The sequence below is a fragment of the Lipophrys pholis genome (genome assembly GCF_963383615.2).
Source record: "Lipophrys pholis genome assembly, chromosome: 12".
In the NCBI taxonomy this organism is placed as follows: Eukaryota; Metazoa; Chordata; class Actinopteri; order Blenniiformes; family Blenniidae; genus Lipophrys; species Lipophrys pholis.
Genome location: NC_137641.1, coordinates 11696955 through 11709339, shown reverse-complemented (window position 1 = coordinate 11709339; position 12385 = coordinate 11696955). Strand labels below are relative to the sequence as shown.

At 41.5% G+C, this 12385-nt stretch overlaps 1 protein-coding gene across 1 annotated transcript; it reads left to right on the top strand.

Annotated features, from left to right (window-relative positions):
* Nucleotides 1-9336: 9336 nt before the first annotated feature.
* Nucleotides 9337-12129, top strand: LOC308117926 (T-box-containing protein TBX6L-like; the record flags this gene model as incomplete). The annotated part of the gene is made up of 8 exons (XM_080477046.1): nt 9337-9352; nt 9737-9884; nt 9994-10096; nt 10622-10786; nt 10883-11029; nt 11128-11204; nt 11676-11758; nt 11867-12129. The coding sequence occupies 8 exons, from the start codon at nt 9337-9339 to the stop codon at nt 12127-12129; spliced, it is 1002 nt and encodes a 333-aa protein (XP_080333172.1).
* Between the last annotated feature and the right edge of the window lie 256 nt (nt 12130-12385).

Sequence of the window (12385 nt, the reverse complement as noted above, 5' to 3'; positions counted from 1 at the left end):
TCACGTTCACAACTGATTCCACAACTTGTCAGTAGTGGGTAGTGAGCTCGGTTTAGCTGAGCAGAGGATTAAAGGCTATGTTGGGGGTTAGACATGTTTATAGGCTTGAGATTAGGGGGAGGGCTGAGGTTGCATAGCTGCCGTGGTTATTGTTAGGTGGAGCGGATACGGAGTGCAACGTGTGAGTGAAAGTCCTCACGAAGTCAGCTATCCAAGGAGTGTGTGTGTGTGTGTGTGTGTGTGTGTGTGTGTGTGTGTGTGTGTGTGTGTGTGTGTGTGTGTGTGTTTGCCTCAGACGGGGAGTCTCACGCTCTGCGGTACTTTGAATTCTGCACCGAGCTCTGTATCAAACGCTTCCACACTCTCTTTGTGCCAGCGGTAGCTTGGCTAACCCCACACACAAACGTGCATATGATTCCTCCTGTGTGTCTGCTGTAGGTTTTTTTGTTATGGGGGTGGGGGTGGTGCTCCATACACCGTGGGGTGGCGGGGGTCATGGGGGAGACGAGCAGCTGTTGTCGCGACGGTCCATTTTTGCTCAACGCGCACATCAAACAAGTCAGCGAGGGACCCCCTGAAGCCTGCACCGCTGCTGAATACCCAACACGGTGCTCTGAGAGCCTAACAAGTGACAATGTTTGTAGGTGTCGCCGGGTAATGAGACGGTGAAAAAAACACCCACGAAAGTTGCACGGGGTGGGAAAACCTCTCATGTGTACTCAGCACATGCAGTCCAGGTATAATTGAACATGAAAGATTCATGAGTCGTAAATCCTAATATCCACCTCGCACACAACCTCTGCTAGTATGACTAAATGCTGTGCGTTCCAAATATGTAGATTTATTCAAACGTGTGGAATACCGCCATCTTGGCCATGGAGCCTTTTCTTTAACCGGAAATGACACCTGAAGGCCTCTGCACCTAATATCGCTGGCAGGTTCCTGTAGGCCGGGCAGAGCCAATCAATCAGGCTGAGGCAAACCAAACTGAGGCTGAAATATTTGCTGCCGGAGCAATTTCCTGCAAAACTCCAGGAGAGATATGCTGGGCTGTTAACTGTGAGATGCAATGCCCGGCAAAAACATCAAACTAGTTTTCTTAATCAACAGAAACAGTGGCCTCATCAAGAGACACTTATCAAAGTAGAGACAGAAGGTCTTCGGTCTGACTCCCAGATTGTTTCATGTCTCACAAGACGCAGTTTCAGGTTCATTCATCCATCTTTCCCAACTTTGAGTCATCTGGGGCTGAAGCTGTTCTGGGCGACATCAGAGGTGCAACCAGGGGACAGGTTGCCTGTTCATCCTTAGACAAACACAAAGAGAGGGGAAACTAAATTACCTCAATAAATCCCTCCTACACATGGAGGGGGGGGGGGGGGGGGGGGGGATCCAATTCCACACAGAAAGTGAGTGTGGAGAGTTGTGACTCTTATATAATTTGTTTTACCAACTTCGGAAGTCTCAGAACACTTTGTGTCACACACACATTCACACCAGTGCTGACAGTGGTTATTTCAACCTGAAAAATTCGGTGTCTTAAATCAGGACCACTGGGGCACATGGACATGTGGGGATGGTTATCAGACCACCGACCATGGGCCTGGAAGACGACACACACTACTACTATTTGCTTCCGATATGGACATTATTGGAAAAGGGTGGTGACTCAAAAAAAACACACCACACTGTCTTGTTATCAGTGCAAAGACACTTTGACATGACGGGAAAGACTGAAGAGCGCTGCTTGACCACAGAGGAAAGAGTGTGATGTCAGCTACACGACGACCTAACATGGAACATTTCACAAGGGCGAGCTATTCTCCATTCATACTCTTATTTAGGAGGATTTTTTTTAAGATACCACCTCAAAGTAAATTTAAAAAAGAAAAAGAACAGCCTCCAGAAATGTGTTTCAAAAGGCTACTTCCTTTTTTTTTTAAAAACTTCCAGTACACTTGAGATTACTTTTTACTTCTGTTTGAGTAAGAAAGTTTAATCAGGAGTCTTACTTTTACCTGCTTTGTTGTATTTTTCTTTTGATTCCAAGCTTCTGTTCTTCTCGTTGAGTGAACAATGTCTCTACTTTTATCACAGTCTGTAAATCCCCTCCAGTGAGCAAACATCATCAAAGCAGGAGGGGCTTACCTTCACTCCATTTTAAAAGTGGAAGTGGAAATAATCACTTTATTATTTTCAAATTATTCATATAACCACTGCCAACAATAACCTCTGGAAGATTTACTTCCTACTTGTTTACAGACACTTTGACATTCCAGCCTCTCGTTTCATCAAAGTCTTACTGATAATGAGGAATATGGACGTCTTAAAAGTTATTTAAGCGATATGAATAGTGAGAGAGATGATGAATTGTTACTTAAGGCTTCATGGTCTCGGTCAGATGCTGCAACCTGAGGCTCTTCAGACTCTCTGCCGTGGCTCTTGTAGCGCAAAATTACATATAAATAGAAAATACCTTTAATTTGATTTTTTATTCTATTGCCTAGCAGACACTTTTTTTTTTTTTTAAAGGACTCCAATCTTGGCGTTAAAAGTGACACATGTGACATTACGTCAACTAAAATAGCCAAACCAAACATCCAAACAGGTGATTACAGTTGAGGGCCTGATCTCAGTAAACGATAAGCTGACGTGGATAAATTCAAGTAAGTAGTGCAGTTCTCCTTTTATACTTTTCTTGCACGTTTACTTTAAATAGGACAAATTATAAGTTGCCTGCTTTAGATTTTATTTATTTATGCACACGTTTCCGATATCATTGTTTACAATTAAATATCGCTTAGTCCAAAGTAGGCCTATCCATGCCAGTGAATTTTGATTTATCTCTGTTTATTTGTTCTTCTCATTTAAGGCCGAGTTGTTGGAGTGGGTCACCTGTGTTTCGATCCTCATCTCATGCGTCATAGTGTCCTTGGGGAACTAAAAAGTGAGCTTCACATTGCTCTGTATCAGGGGTGTCAAATACATTTTAGTTCAGGGCGACACATCCAGGCCAATATCATCTTGAGTGGGCTGGACGGGTAAATTAGTGCCATAATAACCATTTTTCTTTGTTGTGGCGCAGAGCACATGTGATGAAAATGTCTATATTTTTTAAAAAAACTCAATAATTACAACTGAAACTGACTACAATCTCAACATAAAGCCAATTCTAATGAAACCTTCTGGTGAAAAAATACAGTGAAAGGTAAAAACAAAAAACCTTCTCCTATAGCTGTTGCATTATGCATGTTTTTACAAACTCACCCTGACCGCATGGCTCTGAGGTTACTTTGCTCCCAACAAGGCAGCTATCTTTCATAGCAGCACAACCAATACCTCAGCTCGGTTCTCAGGGTTGTTTTGAGACCAATAATCTCAAGAAACTTGTTTAGAAATTAATGTTTTATTAGAACTTTTTACAATTTTCTTGGAGGTTTGGCGTGCCGGTTTGGTTTTGACCCATGGGCTTTATGTTTGACAACCCCAGCTCTCTATGGAAGTAAATGTGAAAAGTGTAAAACACTCTGAGACTCTTAAAGTGGCAAAAATATATGAAGGTATTAAAAAAAAAAAAGTGTTGTGATGAAAAGTTGTGGTTCTGTATTTTTCATAGATGCAACAAATACTACCGTTTGGATATCTACAACAGATATATACAGATTTAAAAAAAAACACGTTAAATCTTGCTTCTCTATTGTAAAATTTGAATTCTGGACATTGAGCGACGGTAAGACTGTGAAAACGTCTCTACACCTGTTGTTTGCGCTGTGCTGCCCTCTGCTGGTCAAAAAACAAAAACAATGTCAGGCAACTCAGCTAATTGTTAAAGACAGTTGATCTCACGACTGAATTCGACATGATTTAACAAACTTGATAATGTATTTCGCTTGAGGTTGTGATGAATAACATTCTATTCTAATTTCAGGGGGTCATACCTCTATTTTATCTTATCATAGATTATATTATACACGTAAAAATGTACCGGAGGTCATTTCGCTGATTAAAGCCATTTTGGTATTTTTTCTTGGAAGTGTTTCATCAGATTCCTGGAAGCTACAGATTTCTCAGTTCTGATTTCCTGGGATGTCTTATCAGGTATTTCTCAGGGTTTGTACTCAGAAGCTTTGACTAAAGTCTGTCCTCCCGTGCCCTCCTGAAGCCCTTCATGTTCACATCAAATCTACAAATACTTGAGTCAGAATGTTCCACCATCAAACACTGACTCCTTTGATGAAACTGCTAAAAGAAACAAATCTTCCTTTACAACTCCCGTGAGTCTGTTTTTACATCTCTATTATGATCTTTGGAGGATTTTACCCTTTACCTTTTAGTCTTTCGGTCTTTTTTCCCCCCTGCCCTTTCATGTCTGCAGAAGAGCTCGCTCTCTCTCTCTCTCTCTCTCTCTCTCTCTCTCTCTCTCTCTCTCTCTCTCTCTCTCTCTCTCTCTCTCTCTCTCTCTCTCGCTCTCTCTTTTGTGCATACTTTCCCTTCTGCTCTAATTTTTCAGTTTAATGGTTTCATTAATTTCTCTCTTTCCACCCTTTCCACCAATTCCGTCTCAATTTCCTCTAATTTGTGACGCCTTTCACACCGAACGTTGATGACTTGTTTTATTCTTCTTCGCAGGAAATGATTTCCTCGGAATGTTTGAAGTTCCAGGCCACCTTGACGCGACCTTTACACACAAGTGAAGACCACAAACTTAGACTGATGCACACTCGACGCGGCATCGCCTGAGGGGCGCAGCGGTAAACTTTACAGACAAATGAAGATTATTTGCTGAAACATTGGCAAGCAAAAATACCAGAATTTAGCAAAAGCTGACCGCGTGTAAATGGCTTCTCCTTTGTAATAAAGATGTATTTCTTTAGCAAAACGCCTTGTAGTCTCCTTAATATCATTTAGCTCCTTCAGAAAAAAGTATGCACTGGCGAAGTGCTTTGTGGGAGAGTACTTTGCTCTTATATTCAGAGCAGAAAAGCTCATTTCTCCAGTATGTGTCGCAGTGCTCAGCAGACCAGGGAATGAATGCAAGAAACAATGTTTGTCCTGAAGAGATAAATTAGGAGGCATATATTTCTTTATAAGTACATTAATATTATGGCAGATTAGAATAGATATAATATAGAGTATATACATTACATTATAATGATAACTTACTGCAAATTGTTCTTTTTATCTAGAGAAAGTTCAGACTTTTTTAATCTGCTTGAATATTCTAATTCTATACGGACTAGAAGAAAGGACAAGCTTACCTTACTACTTCATTGAGGAGTTTACGGTCTCGTCCTTCCTCTCCCGATCGGAGGCAGGTTTTGGTTTTGACCCGGCCCAGTTCACCCTGGACCACTCGCTTAGTTAAGCTGCTGGAGGAACTGGGAGACCTGCTTCATCGCACTTTCTTTAATCTCAGTTCTCAAACACCTATTGTCCGCCATCGTTGCGGGCTGCTCACGTCAAGCTTCCTCCTCTTCCAGTCTCTTCTACCTTCCTGCAGGATCGCTGGCTGTGGCCTTTGGAGTTTGAAATCTGGGTTTCCTCCACTCATCCAGAGTGTGGTCTGGGCCGTCTGCATACATGTTCATTGTTGTTCTCTCTGCTGTCATTTTCTCTCTTACTATCTCTTAACCCCAACGAGCTCAAGCACAAAGTCTCCCCCTCTTTGTCCTGGTCCGTCACCTTGGCTTACTTATGTGGAATTGTCTGGGTTTGTTTCTTTTCTAATTCGTGCAGTTGAAATGTGATTTTCCATGCTTTAGTTTTCAAAAGAAATAAAGTTTAGTACATCTTGCAGTTGCTGCAGTCTGGTGCCATGCTGAAAGGTCCAGCGTCCGTGTCATCGTGGACATTTGCGTCATCTTTTCCCTCCACATTCTGAGGTATGCAAAATGGCATTCACATCTGTAAATGTCATCTCCCCGACATCTTGTGCTCTCAGCCGGTGATGTTCCCAACTCTATGTGTCACGGTCCTCCTTGGATGCGTCACTCTGGTCATTCCAACTGTGGGGTCAAACAAAGCCGTTCATTTCAGGTTTTATCTCGCCAGGAACGGCGCTGCGAGGACTCACCGTCGCCTTATATCGTAATCCTGCGGCAAGGTTATTTTCACGTGATGTCATTCACACTGGAGGACCAGTCACTGAAACAGCAGCTTCAAGACTTCACCAAAACCCCCTGTTGACTGCGTTGCAATAAGAATGCATGACATATTAGATATTTTATAGTTACATATAGTTAAGCTTATTGTAATGGTGTGGATTTGAGTACATCAGGTCACATCTTATGAACACTTTGTGTTGCTACTGTGAATTTTTTTGGTCCAAATCAACATTTATATTTCCCTTCACTGCTTTCCTCATTATAATTTACCTCTGTTTTGTGTAGTTTCTTAGAATACAGACACGGCCTCCTCTGATTATGTAGTTAGAAATCATTTCAAGGTGCGTTTAAGTAGATTTCAGCGAAGCAACTAAGACAGATTGAGAGGATTTGAAAACGTTGCAAAGTCCTCTCTGGGTTTTATTACAGCTTTGAAATAATTCTCCAGGCAGATTAGGATATTTTCCTGTGGGAGTTTGGTCATCATCGGAAGACCATCATGAGTCGCTGTATATAATCCCACTGTTATGGTAACATAGGTGGATATTTCTAAAGTCAGTCTCGGGGTCTGTGTAAAGCCGTATTCTTAGTATTCTCCATCAAAACACTTCTTTTAATCTGGATTACAGGTGACTTTTTCCCCACCTTCAATCAGACAAATTAGTCATTTTACCTGCAGGCCTCTCCGTTCAGTCTGTCGATTGAAAACACATTTCTTTGAACGCTCTCCTCCCACACCAGCCCACATATCCCATTCCGAGGGGCATCTCAGCATTAGTAATGCTTTGAAAGAAGGAGTAAGGCTCATTCCTTCCACCCACTCGCAATTCCACCACTTCCAAGTGGTGGAGCCACTTCTCTGAACCTCCCGTGCTCGGGTCGTGCACTGCATCCTCTACCAGCAGCTTGCTGAAAGTGCTGAAACCACATTTCCTGTATCTTGAGTTATTTTCGCTGCAGCAGAGTCGATGCATCAGAAACGCAAACCACAAATGCATTGCAGAGGAAAATCCTCCTGCTTGCTTTGCTTTTGCAATGTCACTGACAGTCATTAGGTGAAGCCGTGACTTCAGTTAATGAAACGACCAATGTTAAGTTACTCCTGAGAGTTTCCACAGCTCCGATCAGATAGCATCAGCAGGAGCAGGCTCTTTTTGAGCCGTAACCTTGACTTTATTGCATAGTTGGATAGGTGATACATGCCACGGGCAGGAAAAGACAAAATTCCATCTTCAAGTCTGACGTTGATTTGAGAAGAAAATAAATGTTTCAACATGCCTTTATGAGGAGCAGGAAGAAGCCCTGAGCCTCTTTCTCACTCACTGTCAAAACCAAAAAGAGACATTGTAGGTGGTACGCAAGGACACAACACAAACAAATCCATACAAATGTATTATTTTAGTCTTTCATTGTCTTGGTCATTCTTAAAGCTGACTTTCATGCCAACACGGTCTCCATCAGAATTTAGTATGGGGCTGCGTCAACTGTGAGCGCTGACTCATAAGAAAAGATCTCAGGGTTGTTGATTATCAATGATGTCCTCTGTCTACTTTTTCTTTCTTTTTCTTTAAGTTGAATGACCTGTGAACTGCTTCTGCATTGGAAAGCCCAGACTCACCACAGGAGAGCAGGAGACAGAATGAATGCATAGAGGAAGGCGGCGGGGGGGGCAACTGCAACCCTGGACAAGTCGAGCATGTCTTTCCGGACATCACGTCCACAACTAGTGCTTTCAGCATTATTGATTTGAAGGATTTCAAAGTATATTTCACCCATTTGGAAGGATTATTCTGTATATTTGACATAAAAACATTTAAGTGTATTGAACATCGATTATATTGTGTATTGTTAGCGTCTTTGATACTGCAAACAGAGGATTTGTTGGAGCATAATAATCAGCTTGATTTATGAGTCTAATGTCCTTCTTTCTGAAGTAAATACAATTTGTTCAGTGTTTTATAATTATTTCCCCATATTTTCACACCGTAACACAGATATGGAAGAATGAGGGAGTTATATAACAAGTTGAGTGAATTTGGATCTAATACTGACCTGATTTTATACGTCATGCCAATATTTTTTTTTGCTAATTTTGACTTCAGGATATTCATATTTATATTTCAACTGAGCTTCTCATCAAAAGTAATTCATGAAAATGTATTTACATGCACATAGCCCAGTTTGTTTATCATTAAGAGAATGGTAAACAAAGAGAAACAAAGCCATATTACAATACTAAATAAATATGGACATATACTAGATATATGAAAAATATATAAAATATCAATTAGAAATAACAATATGTAAAAGTACATTGTACTTGTGATTTATTTTCTCCCATAAAAATTGTGAAATCTCACCCGTGGACGAGTTGTCCTACAATCGGCTCCCTCCGAGAGGCCAAATCGTCTCTTAGATATAATCAAAGTGTAATCACATCACTTAAAGCAAAGTGTGTTTTGTAGGTGTATTTTGTGCATAAACTTATTGAAATATAATCAGCTTCTCCTACCTACAGTGGATGTCTCACAGAAAGTAGGGGTATTAATACATTTTGGTTTAGATTGAGCAAATGTATGTTCAGTTGTTGACATTGTTATTGGAATTGTCCATTTAAGCGCACGCATCAGAAAGATAGAAGAAAACAAATTGTTTGCCCGTCATGAGTGTTGAAGTACCCATTCATTTCCATACAGTACAACTCCCTCCAACCAACACTGCTGATTTACATGAATCAATGTTATCAGACGGAGCTCCAAGCCAATCTTTTCATTCTGGTATGCAAATACAAAAAGCCCTGGGGGTTGGGGAATCCCTTGTGACCCGGAGTTGAATATGTTTCGTTTGTTCGAATCTAGAAGAGTCATATCTAATAGTTCAAATCTCCTTTAAACTCTCACAAACAATATTACAAAACAAAAGAAAACAACCTTCTTTGTGGAAAATATTGGAAATAATTTGGCTTTACAAGTGTCCGAAACACTTTGGAAAAGCACTCATCAGGTACAAGTCTCACCTTTCCAGTTTTCTCTTCCTTTACCCCCACCCCCCACCCCCCACACCCCCCAAGGCTGTTCAAACCCCACCTTTTCTGCACAGACCAATCACGTGCACAGGCCACATCTTTCAAACCCCTGAAGTATCTGAGCCCAGCTGGAGAAATTCAGATCAGAGCCTGGATTCAAAACTTTGAGGAGCCGGATTGTTGCTGCGAACAGGAGGGAGCAGGAACATGTTCAACACCACTGGTAAACGCAGGTTATCTAATCATAATTCTATGTGTGACTTTGGATATATGTGTGTTGAAAGTGAGACGTGTGCTGTTGTGATTGGAGGTCGCAAGACGCCTTCGGTCATGACATTTTTCAGTCGTGTTTCATCTGCCTGATTGTGTACTAATGCAGAGGCACATGTATTCCAGTGTTTGAGCCACCACATCAAATTAAGCTTGTTTTATTGGGTCTTGTACGTTTGTATTTTCCTAAAATACATTACAAAAAAACCAACAGTTTAAATTGTGTAATTCTTTTCAAAAAAATTGTTTCATTTGCTCCTATAAACTCAATAAGACTGTTTTATGATCTATAGAGGCTGACATCGCTTCATATGTGTGTTTTATATTGTCTCTGCAGACTCCAAATCGAACGAGAGCATGTTCTCGACCCCTTCAACAGCGGCCTCCTACCAGCAGGGCTCTGTAAAGATGACCCTGGAGAACGCAGATCTCTGGAGGTCCTTTCACAGCGTCGACACAGAGATGGTCATTACAAAACAAGGAAGGTAAAAAAAAAAAAAAAAAAGAAGACTTTAGTTATCTGTGACTGAGATTTTAGAAAGTTTTGCACATACTTCAGTATTAAAGCTTTGCTGTTTTAACTTTTTGTTTCAGGAGAATGTTTCCACACTGCAGCGTCAGCTTGACCGGCCTCGAGCCTCGAGCCAATTATATTGTCATGGTGGAGATGGTTCCTGCAGACAACTACAAATACAAAGTAAGGGCGCAGGCAGCTGTTACAAATTCACTTTCTCGTGTTTTGTTTTGTTTAGTTTAGTTTTTTTTTTCTCCTGCAATTTGATTTGTTAGTTTTTATTTCATGGGTAGTTAAACTGGCGATCTGCAGCCGGTCAGCTGCCTCCCTACTCCTTGGCCGTTCACTCCTGCATATCAAAGCCTTTCCATGCTTCCTGTTTGTGCACTCTCGGCAGGAGGCCCAATCAATTACCATGTCTCCCCATTCGCAGTCACTGAATGAGAAGCAACCTTTTCTACATGCATAAGCTCTCTTTTGCGGTGCCCCATTTGGCCGCGGACGCCGCTTCCCTCACAGTTTTAAAGCAGTAACACATTCAGGGGTTGTAGCAGAGCTTTCTTTCCCCAGTAAGTCCGTCACACGTGAAGACTGTCTGTGACGCGAGTCACTGTAAAGAGGAAGAACAATGATTGTTTTTAAATCAGCCATGGGTGTTGCGTGACACCTCTTTCACCGGTTCATTTCGTGCCGTTTGTTTTTCTGTAGTGGAGAAACGAGCGTTGGGAAATCGCAGGGACGGCGGAGCCTCAGCCCCCCTACCGAACGTACCGGCACCCTAACTCCCCTGCGAAAGGAAGTCACTGGATGAAGCAGTCATCATCGTTCCTCAAGATCAAGCTCACCAACAACGTTTTGGATCAGAACGGCCACGTCAGTCCATATTTCCTTTTTCTTTTTTTTTTAAGATTGCATGTTTTAGTACATTTGAATTTAATCAATGTCTTTCTCCTTTATCGCCCTAATTAGTTCATCGTGCACTCCATGCAGCGATACTACCCGAGGTTTCACGTGATTCTTGCAGACAGTCCGTACACTGTACGCTGGGGCTCTTTTCATACGTTCACCTTTCCAGAGACCGTCTTCACGGCAGTCACAGCCTACCAGAATCAAAGGGTACACACTTTTCTCTGCACTCAGCCACATGAACATCCCGTAGGATTTAGAGTTTCACTTTAACCATCTGCTCTTGCGTTTTTTTTTTTTTTTTTAAGATCACCATGTTGAAGATTGCCCACAATCCCTTTGCCAAAGCTTTCAGGGAAGGTGGCACCAATTCGTTGGTGAAAAGGTAAGTGAAAGAACTTGTGTGAAAGAAATCCAGAACGAGGTGGGACGAAGTTGTGTGTGTATGTGTGTGTATATATATATATATATATATATATAAAATTAAAGCACTCTGGTCTTTCTTCTGGGACAACTAGTCAGGGCCGTGAGACTAAAGGATCATCCTGGAAATGCTAAAAACTAAACTAGATATGAGAGAAAACGACTTTAGAAAAGCATATCTTGCCATCAAAAACACATTTTTGGTTCATCAAATGTTCCTGAAATGTGTTAAGAACTCATTTCTAGCATCTAATGTCTTTTTTTTTTTTTTTTTGGGATAGTGTTTGAATAACCTCCCACCGTTCATTTAAATCACTTTATGCTTTTTCAACTGTTATGGTTTTCGGATGATTTATGTCTACAAATACACACTAAACTTTAAAATCTCACTGGGAATAAACATGTTAAATGTGTTTTTCTTGTTTTCTAGGAGTCATTCAAAAAAAAGAAGCCACACAGAGAACTCTACACCAGAGCAATGCTGTAGCAGCACCTCTCCTGGAAATACATCACCTGGTAAGCTTCTGGAATACAGTCTTCTAGGTTTATGCACATATTTGCATAAAACCGTCTGTCTCCTGACATTCTTGTTGGGTCTCAATGCATGTTGCATTTCTCTCTCAGGCCTGCAGATGCTGCCCTTCCCCTCTCAGTTGGTGAAGGCAGAAAAGGTCTTGACTCAGCAGTATCTGAAAGAAGTTCACCCTTCAGCCTGGCTTGCTGAGCAGCACTCATCCCAGAGTATGCACCCTGCGACCCCGGAGCTGCAGGAGTACCAGTACTATGAAGAACGGAGCGCGCCAATATTCACCACACCACATATCTACAGGTCCGAGTCAGAAAACACCAGTAGCATGCGGTGGTGTTTCAGTCAGGGCCAGCAGTAACAAAATACTCTGGCAAGTCCACATCCACTACATATTCTCAGTCCTTGACCTTGTTGAACATCTAATTTTTTAAGATGTTTCTGCTGCTGACATGTAGGCTGTACATCCATAATCTATTGTTGCTCTCATCATAGCCTGTTAGATATTAAAGAGTGATGCTCTCGATGCTCCCCAGTCTCTTCCTGAAAGGCATCTCAATAGATTATTCACTTTTTTACATTTTTCTGTCATTTTATCAATGTGATGGTTCCATGTT